Consider the following 22,738-nt stretch of genomic DNA (forward strand, 5'->3'; position numbering starts at 1 on the left):
GAAGGCGGAACGGGCCAACCTGTCAATAGTACGGTCCGTAGGATCTTTGAGAGACGTACCGTTAGTGAGTGGAAGGACTGTGTGAGAAGACAGGCGGGAGACTGGGGGGTCAACCACAGGGGAACCTGCCCAATCCTTTCGAAGACCCTCAGGAAAGGGATAATGCAAATCGATGGACTTACCGCTGGTAAATACCCTGTCCGGCTGTTGCCTGTGGCTGCGCAGTAACTCAGCGAATTCCGGATGTCCGCTGAATGTGTTCTGGGCCCGCTTCACCCGCTTAAAGGAGACCTGGGTGCTCTGGGAGGAGACTGGGTCCACCTGTACCTTCAAGGTCTGGTTTACTGCTTCTATCAGGCTATTTACCATGTGCCGAATATCGGCCGCCTGCTCCGAGTCCTGTAGGGGTACCGCATCGGAATCATCCTCGGAGCAGTCAGAAGCCTCCCTGGAGGACTGACGGTCTGGACCTGGGGATGAAGGTGAAACCTGGGAAGAGTCTGAGGACGAGACCCGGCGGGTCCGTTTCTGAGCAGCAGAGGAGGACCCTGCAACGGGGCTCACCTGCTCCGGGGGCAATTGCGCCGGGTCTGCGGGAATCTGGGCGAGCGTCGGCAGCAGGCGTAGAGCTTGCGCGATGGTCCGAGAAGCCTCAGAGAGGGAATCTACGGACTGGGACAGGGACGCTAGCCAGTCGGGGGGGGGCGGGACGCAGGGCCCTGCAGCATATGGCGCTGTGGCGTCTGCGGTATCAGAAGCGTCGGCCGCGGAGTCCTGCGGAGGCTGCGCGTCTGTAGAACAGACGGAGCATAGTGGGGCGTCCTGACCCTGGGAAAATTTGGAGCTGCAGGAGGAGCATGCAAAAAATAGTGCAAAGGGGGCCTGCTTGGATTGGGTGGGCTTAGCCTTAGGCATGGTGCACACAGGTACTCTCCCTGGTGGCTGCTAGGAAGGAGACAGGAGAGGGTTAACTCGTCCCTAAACTCAGAGAATGCTACCTAGTGAGGGCTACTCCTTAGGAGCAGAGCTTACCCAGGTCCTGCGTGCTGCCCACCAGTCCAGAAGTGGAGTCCAGGAATGAGCTGGCCAGAAAACTCAGAACGCCGGCGTGCTGCAGCCTCAGGGGACCAGAGGCAGGCTAAAATGGAGAGGGGACGCTGGAGGAGGCTGGGGGAGGAGCAGGATTCCGGCGCGAAAAGTCTGGAGGATTCACAGCCCCCACCATCTGCCAGGAGGCAGAGCAGTGGGAGGTACAGAGGGAGACGACCGGCGGCCAATAGCATGCAGCGGGGGCGTGGCTAGGACGCAGGAGCGACTAGGCCGAAGCCGGGGACTAAATTTATGGAGGGGGCCGGGGGAAAGAGCAGGGAAGTCGGATCCTACCTGCAATCGGCGGCGCCGGCTCAGCGATGGATGCGGTGCAGGCAGAGCTCCCTGGCCCTGCCTGTGAACAGCGCTGCTCGTCCAGGAAGGCTCCGGGGGAGAGCGTGCTGAAGGCAGGGTAGTAGGCATCATGATGGGGGTAGACAGCCCCCTATCAGGAGAAGGCAGCGTGACAGGGCCCCATCTATCACAAACGCTGCTGAGGTTCCATCCCTGCTGTATTCCCCTGTACGCCCTTTGGGGTGATACCTCAGGGCGAATCAGGGGTGCCCACAAAACAACCTGCCCACACGCGCACCCCCGGGAGTGGTACCACGGGGACGGGCGGGGGAGAGGGCCCCGAAGTCTCAAGCCCCTGCGACCCTGGGGAGCGGTACCCACGGGGCTGCGGAGAATGAGTGAAGCGAATACCTGCAGAGAAGAAGACGACAGGTATGAGAGCGATGAGCGGCGCCGAAATAAAATAAAAAAGCGCAAAAACATACATGGCTGAGGGGGGCCGAGACGGCCCACATCAGCCTCCTACGACACTAAGCTAAAAACTGATCTGAGCCCGCCTCCGGCTCGGGGTGTATGCTGCTAGGGAGGAGCTAACTTTTTTATGTTTACTTAGTGTCAGCCTCCTAGTGACAGCAGCATAACCCATGGTCCTGTGTCCCCCAATGAAACGATAGAGAAATACCGATAGCGCTGAGACTTGCCCTTTAAGGGAGCCGAGCGATAAGCCTTTTTCCAAACCAGATTGCAGGAAGGAAAGAAAAGTCGGCAATGCAAATGGCCAGGGGGACACTCCCTGTGCCGAGCACCAGGATAAGAAAATCTTCCACGTTCTGTGGTAGATCTTAGCGGACGTGGGCTTCCTAGCCTGTCTCATGGTGGCCACGACCCCTTGAGATAATCCTGAAGATGCTAGTATCCAGGACTCAATGGCCACACAGTCAGGTTCAGGGCCGCAGAATTCAGATGGAAAAACGGCCCTTGTGACAGTAAGTCTGGCCGGTCTGGTAGCGCCCACGGTTGGCCGACCGTGAGATGCCACAGATCCGGATACCACGACCTTCTCGGCCAGTCTGGGGCGACGAGCAGGGCGCGGCGGCAATCGGACCTGATCTTGCGTAGCACTCTGGGCAAGAGTGCCAGAGGGGGAAACACATAGGGCAGTTGGAACTGCGACCAATCTTGCACTAAGGCGTCTGCCGCCAGAGCTCTGTGATCGCGAGACCGTGCCATGAAATTTGGGACCTTGTTGTTGTGCCGGGACGCCATTAGATCGACGTCCGGCCTTCCCCAGCGGCGACAGATTTCCTGAAACACGTCCGGGTGAAGGGACCATTCCCCTGCGTCCATACCCTGGCGACTGAGGAAGTCCGCTTCCCAGTTTTCCACGCCGGGAATGTGAACTGCGGATATGGTGGAGGCCGTGGCTTCCACCCACATCAGAATCCGCCGGACTTCCTGGAAGGCTTGCCGACTGCGTGTCCCGCCTTGGTGGTTGATGTATGCCACCGCCGTGGAGTTGTCCGACTGAATTCGGATCTGCTTTCCTTCCAGCCACTGCTGAAAAGCTTGTAGGGCAAGATACACTGCCCTGATCTCCAGAACATTGATCTGAAGGGTGGACTCCTGCGGAGTCCACGTACCCTGAGCCCTGTGGTGGAGAAAAACTGCTCCCCACCCTGACAGACTCGCGTCTGTCGTGACCACCGCCCAGGATGGGGGTAGGAAGGACCTTCCCTGTGATAATGAGGTGGGAAGAAGCCACCATTGAAGAGAGTCCTTGGCCGTCTGGGAAAGGGAGACTTTCCTGTCTAAGGACGTCGACTTCCCGTCCCATTGACGGAGAATGTCCCATTGAAGTGGGCGCAGATGAAACTGTGCAAACGGAACTGCCTCCATTGCTGCCACCATCTTCCCCAGGAAGTGCATGAGGCGTCTTAAGGGGTGCGACTGGCCCTGAAGGAGAGAGTGCACCCCTGTCTGTAGTGAACGCTGCTTGTCCATCGGAAGCTTCACTGTCGCTGAGAGAGTATGAAACTCCATGCCAAGATATGTTAGTGATTGGGTCGGGGACAGATTTGACTTTGAAAAGTTGATGATCCACCCGAAAGTCTGGAGAGTCTCCAGCGCAACGTTCAGGCTGTGTTGGCATGCCTCTTGAGAGGGTGCCTTGACAAGTAGATCGTCCAAGTAAGGGATCACCGAGTGTCCCTGAGCGTGCAAGACTGCTACCACTGCTGCCATGACCTTGGTGAAAACCCGTGGGGCTGTCGCCAGACCAAACGGCAGGGCTATGAACTGAAAGTGTTCGTCTCCTATAACGAAGCGTAGAAAACGCTGGTGCTCTGGAGCAATCGGCACGTGGAGATAAGCATCTTTGATGTCTATTGATGCTAGGAAATCTCCTTGAGACATCGAGGCAATGACGGAGCGGAGGGATTCCATCCGGAACCGCCTGGTTTTCACGTGCTTGTTGAGCAGTTTTAGGTCCAGAACAGGACGGAAAGAGCCGTCCTTTTTTGGCACCACAAATAGATTGGAGTAAAAACCCTGACCTCTTTCCAGAAGAGGAACCGGGATCACCACTCCCTCTGCCCTTAGAGAGCACACCGCTTGCAGAAGAGCATCGGTTCGGTCGGGATGTGGGGAAGTTCTGAAGAACCGAGGCGGAGGACGAGAACTGAACTCTATCCGGTACCCGTGAGACAAAATGTCTGTTACCCACCGGTCTTTGACCTGTGGCAGCCAAATGCCGCAAAAGCGGGAGAGCCTGCCACCGACCGAGGATGCGGAGAGAGGAGGCCGAAAGTCATGAGGCAGCCGGCTTGGAAGCGGTTCCTCCGGCTGCTTTCTTTGGACGTGAGTGAGTCCGCCAGGAATCTGAGCTCCTCTGTTCCTTCTGAGTCCTTTTGGACGAGGAGAATTGGGTCCTGCCCGAACCTCGAAAGGACCGAAACCTCGACTGTCCCTTCCACTGCTGAGGTTTGTTTGATCTGAGCTGGGGTAAGGAAGAGTCCTTGCCCTTGGACTGTTTAATGATTTCCGCCAATTGCTCACCAAACAGCCTGTCTTGAGATAATGGCAAACTGGTTAAGCATTTTTTGGAAGCAGAATCTGCTTTCCATTCTTTTAACCATAAGGCTCTGCGTAAAACCACCGAGTTGGCGGACGCCATTGACGTACGGCTGGTAGAGTCCAAGACCGCATTGATAGCGTAAGTCGCAAACGCAGACATTTGCGAGGTCAAGGACGCCACTCGCGGCACTGATGGACGTATGATCGAGTCCACCTGCGCTAGACCAGCTGAAATAGCTTGGAGTGCCCACACGGCAGCGAATGCTGGAGCAAACGACGCGCCGATAGCTTCATAGACAGATTTCAACCAAAGGTCCATCTGTCTGTCATTGGCATCTTTAAGTGAAGCCCCATCTTCCACTGCAACTATGGATCTAGCCGCAAGCCTGGAGATTGGGGGGTCCACCTTTGGACACTGGGTCCAGCGTTTAACCACGTCAGGGGGAAAGGGATAACGTGTATCCTTAAGACGTTTGGAGAAACGCTTATCTGGAGAAGCATGGTGTTTCTGGACTGCTTCTCTCTGAGGGGGACCGGGGAACATTGAATCAGCAGTGCCCGTGGTCTGAGTGACCAGCCTGGACTGCAAAGTTTCTAGAATTTTTGTCATAGTCACAGACATCTTATCAGCAAAAACTGCAAACTCTGTCCCCGTCACCGGGGCAGGGTTCACAGGCGTCTCTGCCTGGGCCACTACTAGCATAGACTCCGGCTGACGAAGTGGCACAGGGACCGAACATTGCACACAATGGGGGTCAGTGGAACCTGCCGGTAGATCAGCCCCACATGCGGTACAGGCAGCATATGAAGCCCGTGCCTTGGCACCCTTGCTTTTTGCGGATGACATGCTGTTGTCTCCTCAGAGCAATATAGGGGTATAAGCCAAGAAGCGACCGTACAGTGCAATGTATATATATATATATGTACAAACAAAAGTACACAAAACAACACTGTGGCACTAGTGGGGTCAGCACCTAGGTGCTGCTTACCGCCCGCTTAATAGCGGTTGTGTGGTCGCCAGAATCCCCTGTCTGGGTCTCCCAGGGCTATGTCCGTTCTCCAGCTCAGACTGCGTGCAGGAATGGCTGCCAGCGTCCTGTGAAGAGGGGCGGGCCGTGGGCGTGCTGCAGACAAAGAGCGGGAACTGGCGTCCCACTGTGCCCAGTGAGAGGGCTGGAGTATGTAAATAAGACTCCAGCCCTCGGCGCTGACTACTGTACAGCGTCTCTCCCCTGCCCTGACTGACAGGGCAGGGGGCGGGAACGAACGTAACTAGGCCGCAGAAGCCGGGGACTAGATTTATCAGCGCTGCCGTCGTAAAAGCACGGTCGGCGCGAAGTCCCCGGCGCACCACAAGTCTCAGCCGCGCCGCTGTCTCATGGCGGCCGGCGCGGTAGTTCCCCATATAAACTCACTCAGCTAAGCTGCAGTGAGTAAAACCCCAGGCGCGCAGCGCTACTGTCCCCGGCGCACTAGAACACCCAGCAACGCTGGAGTGTGTCTGTGCCTGTCTGCACGGGGACACAGAGTACCTGAATGTTGCAGGGCCTTGTCCCTGATGGTACCCAGCTCCGTATCCAGCAGGATCTCCGGGTCTGTGGATGGAGCCCGGCCTCAGAGTCTGGAGGCCGGTAAGATCCCACTTCCCCAGAGCCCTCAGGGGGATGGGGAAGGAAAACAGCATGTGGGCTCCAGCCTCCGTACCCGCAATGGGTACCTCAACCTTAACAAACACCGCCAAAAAGATGGGGTGAGAAGGGAGCATGCTGGGGGCCCTTTAGCAAGGGCCCTCTTTTCTTCCATCCGATATAGTCAGCAGCTACTGCTGACTAAACAGTGGAGCTATGCGTGGATGTCTGACCTCCTTCGCACAAAGCTTGAAAACTGAGCAGCCGTGATCCCACGGGGGGTGTATAGCCAGAAGGGGAGGGGCCTTACACTTTTTAGTGTAATGCTTTGTGTGGCCTCCGGAGGCAGTAGCTATACACCCAATCGTCTGGGTCTCCCAATGGAGCGGCGAAGAAAGATAGAGCGCACATGTGGGGGGTGGAGGGGAGACAGTTACCCAGGCCCCATACATCATAAAGGGTTAGGGACACCGTCGGGCAAGCAGCGCTGATTGTGTCCCCAACAGCAAATCGGCACTCCCTGTTTGTCCAGGGCCCCGGCACTTGCCCGGGTATGTCGGGTGGTGATGCCGGCCCTGGCCCCGGTTATTGTCCCATTCACTTGAATGCTGCGGTTCTGTGAGCTGTTGACCAGGAAGCGCAGCTCTGCAGGAAAAGCAATAATCTGTGTTATCTGGTGTTTTTTGTGGTCGGATCTCCTTGGAGCACAAAGTGACATCAGACCCTAGTCATATAACGTCACTCCCCATGCAGGAAATATCACTCTAACCATAAAAGAGAAGCCATCAGCAGAAAACTGGCACGTGCCTTCCAGGGCTTTCACCATTTCAGAAATCTCCCCTCATGTGGTGGCCATACACCCATGGCAGGTGTATATACCATGAATCTAAACGCAGGGCGACAGACAAAATGGTTGCAACGATGTAAAATAGAAAAGCCCGAGATTACCGTATGATGCAGCCTATCCGCTTCACGAACTGACGGTACCGCGCTCTGTTGAAGGTCTCCAATCCGAGGGCCAAAAGCTCAAGTAAAGAATTGGCAAAGGCGAAAATCTTCATCATTTCCTGGGGGGTAGTTTTATCAGGAAAATATTCACCTATGGAATTAAAATAGTTTCAATATGTCTGACAATCACTACCTGTACCTAAGGGCTGCCGGCGGCTTCTTTTTTTTTCTCTTACCCGCTCTAAAGGCAATAGGCTTAGGCTATGTTCACACGTTGCGTTTTTGCAGCACATTTGAATGCAGGGGGTTTTTTTTGGAAATTAACAGCTGCTTTTTACAGAACCAGAAAAAGCTATAAGATTTCAGAAATCTAATGCACGCCATCGCTTTTCTTCCCACTGACTGAATTGAAAAGAAGGGAATTTTGTTACTTACCGTAAATTCCTTTTCTTCTAGCTCTTATTGGGAGACCCAGACGATTGGGTATAGCTACTGCCCTCCGGAGGCCACACAAAGCACTACACTAAAAAGTGCAAGGCCCCTCCCCCTCTGGCTATACCCCCCCGTGGTATCACGGGTTCTCCAGTTTTAGTGCCAAAGCAAGAAGGAGGAAGCCAATAACTGGTTTAAACAAATTAACTCCGAATAACGTCGGAGAACTGAAAAACCGTTCAACATGAACAACATGTGTACCCGCAAACAACCAAGAAATCCCGAAGGACAACAGGGCGGGTGCTGGGTCTCCCAATAAGAGCTAGAAGAAAAGGAATTTACGGTAAGTAACAAAATTCCCTTCTTCTTCAGCGCTCTATTGGGAGACCCAGACGATTGGGACGTCCAAAAGCTGTCCCTGGGTGGGTAAAGAGATACCTCATGTTAGAGCTGCAAAACAGCCCTCCCCTACGGGGATGTCACTGCCGCCTGCAGGACTCTTCTACCTAAGCTGGCATCCGCCGAAGCATAGGTATGCACCTGATAATGTTTGGTGAAAGTGTGCAGACTCGACCAGGTAGCTGCCTGGCACACCTGTTGAGCCGAAGCCTGGTGTCGTAGCGCCCAGGACGCACTCACGGCTCTGGTTGAATGGGCTTTCAGCCCTGAAAGAACCGGAAGCCCTGCAAAACGGTAGGCTTCCAGAATTGGTTCTTTGATCCATCGAGCCAGGGTGGCTTTAGAAGCCTGCAACCTCTTGCGCGTACCAGCGACAAGGGCATCGGAACGGCGTACGGGCGCCGTGCGGGAAATGTAGATTCTGAGTGCTCTCACCAGATCTAGCAAACGTAAATCATTCTCATACCGGTGAACCGGATGAGTGCAAAAGGACGGTAAGGAGATATCCTGATTAAGATGAAACGAGGATACTACCTTAGGGAGAAACTCCGGAATGATGCGCAGCACTACCTTGTCCTGGTGAAACACCAGGAAGGGAGCCTTGGATGACAGAGCTGCCCGCTCAGACACTCGCCGAAGCGATGTGATCGCAACGAGAAACGCCACCTTCTGTGACAGGCGAGAAAAGGAAACTTCCTTCAGAGGCTCGAAAGGCGGCTTCTGGAGAGCAACTAGAACCCTGTTCAGATCCCATGGATCCAACGGCCGCTTGTACGGGGGTACGATATGACAAACCCCCTGCGGGAACGTGCGCACCTTAGAAAGACGTGCTAGACGCTTCTGAAAAAACACGGATAGTGCTGAGACTTGCCCTTTGAGGGAGTCTAGCGACAAGCCCTTTTCTAACTCCTATTGTAGGAAGGAAAGAAAGATAGGCAATGCAAATGGCCAGGGAGACACTCCCTGAGTAGAGCACCAGATTAAGAAAATCTTCCACGTTCTGTGGTAGATCTTAGCAGACGTGGGCTTCCTAGCCTGTCTCATGGTGGCAACGACCCCTTGGGATAATCCTGAAGACGCTAGGATCCAGGACACACAAGCCACACAGTCAGGTTCAGGGCCGCAGAATTCCGATGGAGAAAACGGCCATTGAGACAGTAAGTCTGGTCGGTCTGGTAGTGACCCCGGTCGGCCGACCGTGAGATGCCACAGATCCGGGTACCACGATCTCCTCGGCCAGTCTGGTGCGACGAGTATGACGCGGCTGCAATCGGATCTGATTTTTGCGCAGTACTCTGGGCAAGAGTGCCAGAGGTGGAAACACATATGTGAGCCGGAACTGCGACCAATCTTGCACTAAGGCGTCTGCCGCCAGAGCTCTGTGATCGCGCGATCGTGCCATAAATGCCGGGACCTTGTTGGTGTGCCGAGACGCCATTAGGTCGACGTCCGGCCCCCCCCAGCGGCAACAGATTTCCTGAAACACGTCCGGGTGAAGGGACCATTCCCCCGCGTCCATGCCCTGGCGACTGAGGAAGTCTGCTTCCCAGTTTTCTACGCCCGGGATGTGAACTGCGGATATGGTGGATGCTGTGTCCTCCACCCACATGAGGATTCGCCGGACTTCCTGGAAGGCTGCTGACTGCGTGTCCCTCCTTGGTGGTTGATGTATGCCACCGCTGTGGAGATGTCCGACTGGATTCGGATCTGCTCCCTTCTAGCCACTTTTGGAAAGCTAATAGGGTAAGATACCCTGCCCCGATTTCCAGCACATCGAACTGAAGGGTGGACTCCTGCTGAGTCCACGTCCCCTGAGCCATGTGGCGGAGACAAACTGCTCCCCACCCTGACAGACTCGTATCTGTCGTGACCACTGCCCAGGATGGGGGCTATGGCAATGAGGTGGGAATAAGCCACTATTGCAGAGAGTCCTCGGCCGTCAGGGAAAGGGAGACTTCCCGTCCAGGGAGGTTGACTGCCCATCCCATTGGCGGAGAATGTCCCATTGCCGTTGGCGCAGATGAAACTGCGCAAAGAGAACTGCCTCGATGGCTGCCACCATCTTCCTTAGGAAGTGCATGAGGCGCCTTAAGGGGTGCGACTGGCCTTGAAGGAGAGACTGCACCTCTGTCCGCAGTGAACGCTGCTGGTTCAGCAGAAGCTTCACTATGGCTGATAGAGTATGAAACTCCATGCCGAGATACGTTAGTGATTGAGTCGGAGACAGATTTGACCTTGCCCAATTGATGATCCACCCGAAAGTCTGGAGAGTCTCCAGCGTAACATTCAGGCTGCGTTGGCATGCCTCGAGGGAGGTTGCTTTGACGAGTAGATCGTCCAAGTACGGAATCACCGGGTGTCCGTGAGAGTGCAAGACTGCTACCACTGCTGCCATGACCTTGGTGCCCACCCGTGGGGCTGTCGCCAGACTGAATGGCAGAGCTACGAACAGAAGATGTTCGTCTCCTATCACAAAACGTAGAAAACGTTGGTGCTCCGTAGCAATTGGCACGTGGAGATAGGCATCTTTGATGTCTGTTGAGGCAAGGAAGTCTCCTCGAGACATTGAGGCAATGACGGATCGGAGGGATCCCATCCGGAACCGCCTGGCGTTCGCATGCTCGTTGAGCAGTTTCAGAACCAGAACAGGACGGAAGGAACCGTCCATTTTTGGAGCCACAAAGAGATTGGAGTACAAACCCTCGCCCTCGTTCCTGAGGGGGGACAGGGATCACCACTCCTTCTGCTCTTAGAGCGTCCACCGCCTGCAGCAGGGCATCTGCTCGGTGGAGAGGTGGGGCCGTTCTGAAGAATGGAGTCGGAGGACGAGAACAGAACACTGTCCTGTGCACGTGAGCACAATGTCCGTCACCCACCGGTCTGTGACCTGTGGCAGCTAAATGTCGCCAAAGGCGGGGGAGTCTGCCATCAACCGCGGATGCGGAGAGAGAGAGAGAGAGAGCTGAGAGTCCTGAGGAGACCGCCTTGGTAGCGGTTCCTCCGACTGCCTTCCTTGGGCGAGATTGAGCCCGGCCGGAATCTGAGCCCGTCTGAGGTTTTGTAGCCCTTTTGCACGAGGACAATTGGGACCTGCCGGAGCTTGGGAAGGACCGAAACCTCGACTGTACTTTTAGGACAGTATTAACAGGGTAAGTCGCAGTGCAGACATTGCGGGGTTACGGACGCCTCTGCGGTACAGATGTCCCTGCTCAAGGTCAGCTGCGCAAGAACAGCAGAAAAGGTTAGGTTGCCAATACGGCTGTGGATGCCGGAGCAACCGACACGCCGATAGCCTCCTAGACAGATTTCAACCAGAGTCCATCTGTCTGTGAATGCATCTTGAAGTGAAGCCCCATCTCCAGTGCAACTATGGCTCCATATGCAAGCCTGGAGATTGGAGAATCCACCTTTGGACCCTGGGTCCAGCGCTGACCACGTCAGGGGAAAAAAAGGATAACGTGTATCCTAAAAACGTTTGGAGAAGACGCTTATCTGGTAAGCGTGGTGTTCCTGGACTGCTTCTCTGAAGTCAGCGTGGCCAGAAAAATACTCAATATCTGCGTGAGACACTGAAAAGGAACTTCTCCTGTTCGTCTCCTATCTCCACTGGGGGAGCTGAGGGAGAAAGATCCAACCTTCCATTGATGGACGGTATAGGATCATTCCGTATGGCGTTACCACCCGGTGTATCCGGATTGAGAGCGATGTCAGTATCAAAGCCCTGAAGAGCTGCCTTTTGGTCAAGTAGATTGCCCATGGGTGCAAGTCTCTATATTATGACTACTCCGTCCCTGTCCATGGACAGGGTTGACAGGAGGTTTCTTTGGCCACAACTAGTAGAGCCCCGGCAGACGAAGTGCTAGAGACCCCGGCAGACGACGCGCTACAGGGGAGCATGCACACAATGGGACGGTGCCATGAACAGCATCCCATGTAGTAAAAACAGCACTGAAATCTGTGTTGCTTTTTTGCCGCTGCCGACTAGCTATCTAGAAGTATATAGCCAAGATTGGTGACCGTACATTGCAATGTATAGCATACAAGCATAAAGTACAAAAGACCACTGCAGCACAAGCAATACAAGCAGCATAGAAGCCTGTGCCCTGGCACCCCTGCTCTTCTGCTGCTGTATACTAGTCATCTAGGGGAATATAGCCCAGAAGAGTGACCCTACAGTGCAATGTATAGCATACAAGCACAAGTACAAAAGAACACTGCAGCACATGCAATACAAGCAGCATAGAAGCCTGTGCCCTGGCACCCCTGCTCTTCTGCTGCTGTAGACTAGTCATCTAGGGGAATATAGCCCAGAAGAGTGACCATACAGTGCAATGTATAGCATACAAGCACAAGTACAAATGCACACTGCAGCCCATGCAATACAAGCAGCATAGAAAAAAACCTGTGCCCCAGCACCCTTGGTTTTCTGCTGCTGTAGTCTAGCCATTCCAGAAGAATATAGCTAAGACTAGCGACTGTACAGTGCAATGTATAGCATATCAGCATAAACACAAATGAACACCTCAGTCGTGCAAAACAAGCAGCCTAGAAAGCCTGTGCCTTAGCACACCTGCTTTCCTGCTGCTGATGTGTCGCTCCCCAAGCGGGCATATAGCGACCTATGTAGTTAAAAACAACACATGTATACACTGCAGTTATATCGTGGTCAGCACTATGTGCCTCTTACCGCCCGCCTATAAGCGGGTGTATGATCGCCACCGTCCTGCCTTGGAGCCGAAAGTCCGAGCTCTGCAGTAATGGCTGCCGGCTTCTTCCCCAGCTCGTGTGAGTAGGGGCGGGCCGTGGGCGTGCCCCCAAGGCAGAGCGGGAATCCGGCGTCCGACAGAGTGCAGTGAGAGGGCTGGAGCATGTAAAAAGGCTCCAGCCCTCGGCGCTGCTGATTGCTCAGCGCCTGTCCCCTTCCCTGAGTGACAGGGAGGGGGCGGGAACGAAGCGGCACTAGGCCGCAGAAGCCGGGGACTGGAGTTATAAGCGCCGCCGCCGTAAAAGCGCGGTCGGCGCCCAGTCCCCGGCGAACTACAAGTCCCAGCCGCGCCGCCGCTCCCGGAGCGTCCGGCGCGGTAGTTCCCAAAACACAAAGTCACTCAGCAAAGCTGCAGTGACTGTAACCCTTTACTGTCCCCGGCGCACTAGCACACCCAGCAAGTCTGGAGTGTGCTGTGCCTGTGTGTACGGGGACACAGAGTACCTGTAATGGTGCAGGGCCATGTCCCTGAACGGTACTCCAGCTCCGTATCCAGCAGGTTCAAATGGGTCTGTGGATGGAGCCCGGCGTCAGAGCTTTGAGGCCGGCAGGATCCCACTTCCTCAGAGCCCCTCAGGGGGATGTGGAAGGAAAGCAGCATGTGGGCTCCAGCCTCCGTACCAGCAATAGGTACCTCAACCTTACAACACCATCCAGGGGTGAGAAGGGAGCATGCTGGGAGCCCTATATGGGCCCTCTTTTCTTCCATCCGAAATAGTCAGCAGCTACTGCTGACTAAAATCTGTGGAGCTATGCGTGGATGTCTGACCTCCTTCGCACACAAAGCTAAAACTGGAGAACCCGTGATACCACGGGGGGGTATAGCCAGAGGGGGAGGGGCCTTGCACTTTTTAGTGTAGTGCTTTGTGTGGCCTCCGGAGGGCAGTAGCTATACCCAATCGTCTGGGTCTCCCAATAGAGCGCTGAAGAAACTGCAGTTTTTTTTAATACTGCAGCTTGTCAATTCTTTCAGTTTTTTGCAGCATTTTTTCCCCATAGAAAGCAATGATATTGTGCAAAAACGCAACCATGGATTTTTGCTGCATTTTTTTTCAATTGTTTTTTGGTTTTTTTTGGTGAATTAAAACATGTCCAGGAGACAAGTTACACATATAATCTGCAATAAAAAAAAAAAAAGCGGCAAAACCTAAACTAAACCTAGCACCTTAAGCAGTGCCTGTGTTGTATTCTAGAAAGGTGCACATTACCCCATGACCTCATTGTAGCCCCCAAAAATACATTTATAAAATCTCCCGCCCTGTATGTAAATTGTCTGGTCAGATGGGCGTCCTAATCTGCGCCTCCTGTCCCTCCTTTCGCCCTCCTCCTGTGCCGATTGACGTGGATGACGCCTTGGACACCATCCACGTAGGCGGGCAAAAAAGAGAATTTGGTTTACTTACCGTAAATTCTTTTTCTTATAGTTCCGTAATGGGAGACCCAGACCATGGGTGTATAGCTTCTGCCTCCGGAGGACACACAAAGTACTACACTAAAAAGTGTAGCCCCTCCCTCCGAGCATATACACCCCCTGGATAACCAAATATAGCCAGTTTAGTGCAAAAGCTGAAGGAGAGTAGCCACCCACAAGTAGAGATAGAGCAAGAACCGGAACACCCGGAGCCTCTGTCTACAACAACAGCCGGTGATAACACGCGGAACAAGAAACTGCCAACAGGCAACAGGGAGGGTGCTGGGTCTCCCAATACGGAACTATAAGAAAAATAATTTACAGTAAGTAAACAAAATTCTCTTTTTCTTCATCGTTCCTTATGGGAGACCCAGACCATGGGACGTCTCAAAGCAGTCCATGGGTGGGAATAAACAGAAAACTGAGAAGTAGGCGAAACCTAACTTCGCAAATGGGCGACAGCCGCCTGAAGGGTGCGTCTGCCCAAGATCGCATCTGCCGAAGCATGAGCATGCACTTGGTAGTGCTTCGAAAAGGCATGCAGACTAGTCCAAGTGGCAGCCTGACAGACCTGCTGAGCCGTAGCCTGGTGCCTGAAACCCAAGAGGCACCGACAGCTCTGGTCGAGTGTGCCTTGATCCCCGGCGGGGGAGGCACTCGAGTACACTGGTAGGCATCGGAAATGGCCGACCCAATCCAACAAGCTAGGGTCGGCTTAGAAGCCGAGAGGCCCTTACGCCGACCTGTGGTCAGCACAAAAAGAGAGGTGCACCGCCTAAGAACAGCGGTGCGAGACACATAGATCCGGAGCGCCCGCACCAGATCCAGAGTATGCAACGCTTTTTCAAAGCGATGAACAGGAGCCGGACAAAAGGAAGGCAGGGAAATGTCCTGGTTAAGGTGGAAGGAGAAACCACCTCAGGGAGGAAGTCCGGAGTCGGACGGAGAACCACCTTGTTTTGATGAAAAACTAAAAAAGGTGACTCCGAAGAGAGTGCAGCCAAATCAGAGACTCTCCCGAGGGAAGTTATGGCCACCAGAAAGACCACTTTCTGTGAAAGACGAGACAAAGAAACCTCCCTAAGAGGCTCAAAGGGGGGTTTCTGGAAGCCGTGAGGACCAGATTAAGGTCCCAGGGATCCAAAGACCGCCGGAAGGCGGCATGATGTGAGATGCGCCCTGTATGAAGGAGCGCACCTGAGCCAGCCGGGCGATACGCCGCTGGAACAACACTGGCAGAGCCGAGACCTGTCCCTTGAGGGTTAGTCCTAGCTGCAGACCGGACTGTAGAAGGGACAGGAGGGTCGGCAAGGAAAAAGGCCAAGAAGCATGGCCGGAAGGGTGACACCAGGACAGGAAAATTCTCCAGGTCCTGTGATAGATTTTGGCCAAGGAATACTTCCGAGCCCGAGTCATAGTGGAGATGACTTCAGGAGGGATACCAGAAGTCATCAAGATCCAGGACTCAAGAGCCACGCCGTCAATCTGAGAGCCACAGAATTCTGGCAGAAAGACGGACCTTGTGAGAGAAGGTCTGGACGGTCTGGGAGATGCCACAGCACCTCAACGGACAGATGGAGCAGGTCAGGGTACCAAGCTCGCCTGGGCCAGTCTGGAGCAATGAGAATGACCCGACGGCCCTCCATTCTGATCTTGCGCAGGACTCTGGGCAAGAGCTAGAGGGGGAAACATGTAAGAAAGACGAAACTGGGACCAATCTTGAACCAGCGCGTCTGCTGCCAAGGCCTGAGGATCGTGGGAGCGAAGATCCACTTCCGGAGTGCCCCAAGTGCGGCAGATTGACCGAAACACTGCCGGGTGCAGAGCCCACTCGCCGCTGTCCACGGTTTGACGGCTGAGATAATCTGCCTCCCAGTTTTCCACGCCTGGGTTGTGGATTGCGGATGTGGTGGACCTGGAATCCTCCGTCCACTGAAGGATGCGTTGAACCTCCAACGTTGCCAGGCGACTGAGTGTCACGCCCTGGTGGTTGATGTAGGCAACCGCAGTGGCGTTGTCTGACTGGACTCGAATGTGCTTGCCTGCCAACTTGGTGAAAGGCCAAGAGAGCTAGAGCACAGCTCTGATTTCCAGCACATTGATCGAGAGGGATGATTTGGATGGAGTCCAAGTGCCCTGCGCTCTGTGGTGGAGATATACTGCTCCCCAGCCGGATAGACTGGCATCCGTGGTGAGGATCACCCAGGACGGGGCCAGGAAGGAGCGTCCCTGAAGAGAGAGAGGGGCCGAAGCCACCACTGAAGGGAGCCCCTGGTCTCTGGCGACAGAGCCACTAACCAGTGCAAGGAGGAAGTCTGTCCCAACAGCGGAGAATGTCCAGCTGCAGAGGACGCAGATGGAACTGGGCAAGGGAACCGCTTCCATTGACGCCACCATCTGACCCAGCACCTGCATTAGGTGCTTGATGGAATGACGGCGGGGCCTCAGCAAAGAGCACACCGCTAGTGAAGGGACTGCTGTTTTACTAAGGGCAGCTTCACAAGTGCCTGCAGAGTCTCGAATTGCATCCCTAGGTACGTGAGCTTTTGGGTCGGAGTCAGAGTGGACTTGGGAAAAGACAAGCCACCCGAATTGGACTAGAGTGACGAGAGTGAGCGAAGCACTCCGCTGACAGTCTGCACTGGATGAAGCCTTGACTAGAAGGCCGTCCAGGAAAAGGGATGCCAACCCTTGGAGGTGCAGAACCGCAACCACAGCTGCCATGACCCTGATGAATACTCCAGGGACCGTGGCTAACCCGAAGGGAAGAGCCACGAATCGGAAAGGTTCCTCTCTGATTGCAAAACGTAGCCAACGCTGGTGTGAAACTGCAATTGGCACATGCAGATAGACATCTCTGATGTCGAGGATGCAAGGAATCTCCTTGGGTCATTGAGGCAATGACTGATCGCAGAGACTCCATGCGAAAATGCCGCACCTGAACATGCTTGTTGAGAAGCTTGAGATCCAGGATGGGCCGGAAGGAACCGTCCCTTTAGGGGACTAGGAAGAGATTTGAGTAGAAACCTCTGAACTGTTCCCAGGCGGGAACCGGTACAATTACTCCGTTGGCCTGCGAGGATGCCACGGCCTGAGAGAAGGCGGCGGCCTTGGAGCAGGGGGGAGTTGACAGAAAAAATCTGTTTGGCGGGCTGGATAGAATTCTATCCTGTAGCCGTGGGAGATGATATTCCGCACCCACTGATCGGAGACATGTTGAAACCACATGTCGCCAGGCGGGAGAGCATGCCACCGACCAAGGACGTTGCTGGCGCGGCCAGATAGTCAAGAGGAGGCTGCCTTAGTGGCAGCAGCTCCTGCGTCTTCTGAGGACGCGGCTTCGTGCGCCAGTTGGGTTTTTGGTCCTTGGCTGAGTTAGTGGACGAGGCCGAGGGCTTAGAGAACGACCAGTTGGAGGAACGAAAGGAACGAAACCTCGACTGGTTCTGCCCTGGATGGATTTGGTTTGTGGCATGGAAGTACTCTTCCCACCAGTAGCTTCCTGAATAATTTCATCCAGTTGTTCGCCGAACAGCCTGGGCCCAGCAAATGGGAGCCCAGCAAGGCACTTCTTTGAAGAAGCATCTGCCTTCCACTCTCGAAGCTACAAGATCCTGTGGATAGCGAGAGAATTGGCCGAAGCCACCGCAGTGCGGAGCCTCCAGCATGGCAGACATGGCATAGGATGAAAAGGCTGAAGCCTGGAAGTTAAGGCAACCATCTCGGGCATAGAGTCCCTAGTGAGGGAATGCATCTCCTCTAGAGAAGCAGAGATGGCTTTGAGAGCCCACACTGCTGCAAAGATGGGGAGCACGAGGCCCCTGCCGCCTCATATACAGATGGCGGTTGGAATCCTTAAGAGAGTTGCCATCAGCCACTGATACAACTTTCCGGGCTGCGAGTCTAGACACCGGAGGGTCTACCTGTGGTGAATGAGCCCACTCCTTGACCACCTCTGGTGGAAACGGAAAACGGTCATCAGAACCACGCTTTGTGAAGCGTCTGTCAGGACAGGCTCTGGGCTTGGTCACAGTGGCCTGAAAAACTGGAGTGGTTAAGGAACACACTCCTTGTTTACTTAGGCAAGGTATACTGATGCTTATCTGCCAGAGAGGGATGCTCCCCTGATACAGGCGGATTGAGGTCCAGTACAAAATTAATGGACGCAATCAAATCACTAGCATGTGCGTCACTTTCGGACAGATCAATGGGGTACATGGAGGTAGCGTCCGAGCCCCCAGTAAAGGCATCCTCCTTGTCCTGCGAGTCAGCTCGTGAATCAGAGCCGCGGGACGAGGAAGGAGAGGGGACCCTGCGTCTCCATTTTAGGAGGACGGGGTCTGAGCCAGATGAATAATCCTCTGTGAGCTTTGCTGAGCGAGCCGTAGCAGCAGAAGCGCCCTGAGGAGGGGGCTGATGCATGCTCAGCAGTGTCCGGGACATCTGTCCCCTGGAAAGAAGGATTCTACCCAAGCCGGGGGTTCAGCCACCGGAGCCGGAGCAGCCGGAGGGACCACTGGGGATGAGCCTCCAGGCTGAGGCACCACCATGTTAGAGCAGGCATCACAATGTGGTTATGTGCTCAGTACAGGCAGTACGAGCCTACATGCAGTGCATATTAAGTACAGCCTTGCAGCCTTGCTCCTCGTGTGAGACATGCTGCTGAAGTGGGGGCTCTGAGCCAGAATGACCCCCAGCAGAGTATATACGCAGAGTATATAAGCAGGTCCACAACCGGAGGTTGTGGCTTGCCAGACCGTTTGACATTGGGACATCTCTGTGCCCTCCAGATCCCACAGCCCGGACCCACAGTGAGATGGCCAGCGCCGATCGCTGTCACAATGTGGTTATGCAGACATGCATAAGAACGCTGATAAAATGGCGCCGGAGCGAGGAGAGGGGGCGGGGCCTACTCTAAGAGCGGGATCCGAAGGGCCAAGGAGATATACAGGGGAGGGAATATTACCTCAGAGAGGAGTGTCCCTCCCCTGTGCCGAACGGTCGCTGGGCGGAGCCGCACTGTCCCTCTGCATGATTGGCATGCAGGGGCAGTGAAAACGAAACTAGGCCTCAGGCGAAGCCGGGGCCTAAATTTAACGATGCGGCCGGCGAGCAGGCACCATCGGCGCGATTCTCAGGTGAAAACCAGAGAACCGGCCGGAAATGTCACAATAGATACACAGCACACTCTCCCCAACAATAAAGTACAAGGGACCCCCGATAATAACGTCTCAGATACTTAGCTTGTGAGACGCAGGGCCAGATCCCTGAGGGATGAGTGCTCCGTCCGGCAGGATCCTGAAAGGGCTGCGGATGGAGATCGGTCTCCTGCAAGGCAGGGAGAACCGTGCTGGCTCCCACTTCAAGCCAGAGCCCGAGGGATGGTGAAGGAGCGCGGCATGTAAGGCTCCAGCCTTGAAATCAACCTTAACAACACCGCCGACACAGTGGGGTGAGAAGGGACATGCCGGGAGTCCAGGCTTGGACCCGCTTTTCTTCCAACTCTTTCCAAAAATCAAAATCAGATGAGAATGCATGTGTGGATGTGTGCCTCCTGAACACAAAGCATTGAACTGGCTATATTTGGTTATCCAGGGGGTGTATATGCTCGGAGGGAGGGGCTACACTTTTTAGTGTAGTACTTTGTGTGTCCTCCGGAGGCAGAAGCTATACACCCATGGTCTGGGTCTCCCATAGGAACGATGAAGAAATCTCCATATTCCCGGCTTGCGCAGGCGCACTTCGCTCTGCCGTGTTGCGGACAGAGCTGAAAACATAGGTGCGCCTGAGCAAACCGGCAGGTTCTCTGCAAAGGTGCGAGATTTTGCCCGGCGATGTGGATGACATCACCTGCTTCATCCACATCGCCGGGCAAAATATCGGACCTGCGCAGAGAACTCACTGGTTCGAGCAAGCAACAGAACAGAGTGAAGTGCACCTGCACAAGCTGGGAATATGTCTGCGCAGGCGCGAGATTTTGCCCGCCTACGTGGAGGACATCCAAGGCGTCATCCACGTCAATCAGCACAGGAGGTGGGTGAAAGGAGGGACAGGAGGGGCAGATTAGGACGTCCATCGGACTCGACAATTTACAAACAGGGCGGGAGATTTTCTAAAGATATTTTTTGGGGTCTACTGAGGGGGTCAGGGGGTAACATTCACTTTCATGGAATGTAGTACAGGTGCTGCTTAAGGTGCTATGTTTAGTTTAGAAGGCCAAAATCTGGTGACAGGTTCCCTTTAAGCAGCTTCTTTACTACAAAGGGAGCAGGTTTTGCCTGCAGAAAAGCAGTATGTGGACATAGCCTTAGCCTAGCTCCCAATTACGCAGCCTCCTTATCCCCTATAATGTCATTACTACCAACTAGGTAACAAAGGGTCACAATTTTGCAGCAGTATGGATTCCCTGATAATGTATCTCTGATTATATGATAGAGAATACAAAGTAGTGAGCATTAGTCCAGTGTTTGGAGACAGTTATGAAGCCCCCATACACATTAGATGGTTGTCCGATCCTGCCGAAATCAGCGGGTCCGTTTGACTTTTGTCTGATATGTAAGGGGGGCATGGGGGGGGGGGGTCTTCAGAAAGTACATACAGTTGCAATCAACCTTCTTCAACCCCCATTGCAACCCAGAATATTAGTGAACCGGAAGCCATTGTCCATGAGGAGGGGGCTTAGAAAAGCTCTCAGCAGCTGGTGTCTGGTTATACATCACCTTTGCAGCAGGTCGTAACAGCCAGAGGGGCTCCACTAAGTAACAAAGACGCTTGTTTGGAAGGGATGGAATAACTCTGAGTCCGCAGTAATGATTAAAAATGGTATTTTGCATTATTGGAAATATTGGATGGTTTGTAAAATTTGCTCATAAAGCTAATTTGCAAAGGGAAGGTGGAGTGAATAATTCTTTATATGTTAGATAGTCAATATATCTGGCGCTCACTAAAGATGTAAATTTCCTTTTATTTCCATATGCAGCGACAACAACAAAGATGGACGCTCGGCTCACCTCTGGCGTTAAATCCAAGCACGTTCTTAAAAAGTTCATGGAAAGGAAATTGCCCTAAAAGAGAAATGAGGTCGTCCTCCGACAACAGGATCCAACTCGTCTCTGGGTCCTCGTCCTGCAAAAGATGATGGGAAATAAGTAAAGGAAAGAGGCTGGTGCTCAAAACCAAAAATATTATTTGCTCTCTGTGTACTAAGCCCTTTCCTTGACTTCAATACACCTCAATGGTGCAAAAGAAGGGAATTTTGTTTACTTACCGTAAATTCCTTTTCTTCTAGCTCCTATTGGGAGACCCAGACAATTGGGTGTATAGCTTCTGCCTCCGGAGGCCACACAAAGTATTACACTTTAAAAAGTGTAACCCCTCCCCTCTGCCTATACACCCTCCCGTGGATCACGGGCTCCTCAGTTTTGGTGCAAAAGCAGGAAGGAGAAAACTTATAAATTGGTCTAGGGTAAATTCAATCCGAAGGATGTTCGGAGAACTGAAAACCATGAACCAAAAGAACAATTCAACATGAACAACATGTGTACACAAAAGAACAGCCCGAAGGGAACAGGGGCGGGTGCTGGGTCTCCCAATAGGAGCTAGAAGAAAAGGAATTTACGGTAAGTAAACAAAATTCCATTCTTCTTTGTCGCTCCATTGGGAGACCCAGACAATTGGGACGTCCAAGAGCAGTCCCTGGGTGGGTAAAAGAATACCTCAATAAAAAGAGCCGAAACGGCCCCCTCTTACAGGTGGGCAACCGCCGCCTGAAGGACTCGCCTACCTAGACTGGCGTCTGCCGAAGCATAGGTATGCACTTGATAGTTTTTCGTGAAAGTGTGCAGACTAGACCACGTAGCTGCCTGACACACCTGCTGAGCCGTAGCCCGGTGCCGCAATGCCCAGGACGCACCCACGGCTCTGGTAGAATGGGCTTTCAGCCCTGAAGGAACCGGAAGCCTAGAAGAACGGTAGGCTTCGAGAATCGGTTCCTTGATCCACCGAGCCAAGGTTGATTTGGAAGCCTGCGAACCCTTACGCTGGCCAGCGACAAGGACAAAGAGCGCATCTGAACGACGCAGGGGCGCCGTGCGAGACACGTAGAGCCGGAGTGCTCTCACCAGATCCAACGAGTGCAAATCCTTTTCACATTGGTGAATTGGATTAGGGCAAAATGAAGGCAAGGAGATATCCTGATTGAGATGAAAAGGAGATACCACCTTAGGGAGAAATTCCGGGACCGGACGCAGAACCACCTTATCCTGGTGAAACACCAGGAAGGGGGCTTTGCATGACAGCGCTGCAAGCTCAGACACTCTCCGGAGTGATGTAACTGCCACTAGAAAGGCCACCTTCTGCGAAAGACGTGATAAAGAGACATCCCGCAGCGGCTCGAAAGGTGGTTTCTGAAGAGCCGTTAGCACCCTGTTAAGATCCCAGGGTTCTAGCGGACGCTTGTAAGGTGGGACTATGTGGCAAACTCCCTGCAGGAACGTGCGGACCTGCGGAAGCCTGGCTAGGCGCTTTTGAAAAAATACGGAGAGCGCCGATACTTGGCCCTTGAGAGAGCCGAGTGACAAACCCTTGTCCATTCCGGATTGAAGGAATGAAAGAAAAGTGGGTAAGGCAAACGGCCATAGAGGAAAACCGTTATCAGAGCACCAGGATAAGAAGATTTTCCAAGACCTGTAATAGATCTTG

At 53.7% G+C, this 22,738-nt stretch overlaps 1 protein-coding gene across 1 annotated transcript in view; it reads right to left on the reverse strand.

Moving 5' to 3' along the window:
- The window catches only part of EPG5 (ectopic P-granules 5 autophagy tethering factor), a 272,060-nt gene that overhangs the window by 224,093 nt on the left and 25,229 nt on the right, over positions 1-22,738 (reverse strand). The window contains exons 8-9 of the mRNA XM_075327440.1: positions 21,049-21,163; positions 7,032-7,182 (exon numbers count right to left, since the gene is read on the reverse strand). Coding sequence (XP_075183555.1) covers positions 7,032-7,182; positions 21,049-21,163 — 266 coding nt within the window. The remainder of the gene's footprint in view (positions 1-7,031; positions 7,183-21,048; positions 21,164-22,738) is intronic.

This window comes from Anomaloglossus baeobatrachus, chromosome 1, assembly GCF_048569485.1.
Source record: "Anomaloglossus baeobatrachus isolate aAnoBae1 chromosome 1, aAnoBae1.hap1, whole genome shotgun sequence".
Taxonomy (NCBI): Eukaryota; Metazoa; Chordata; class Amphibia; order Anura; family Aromobatidae; genus Anomaloglossus; species Anomaloglossus baeobatrachus.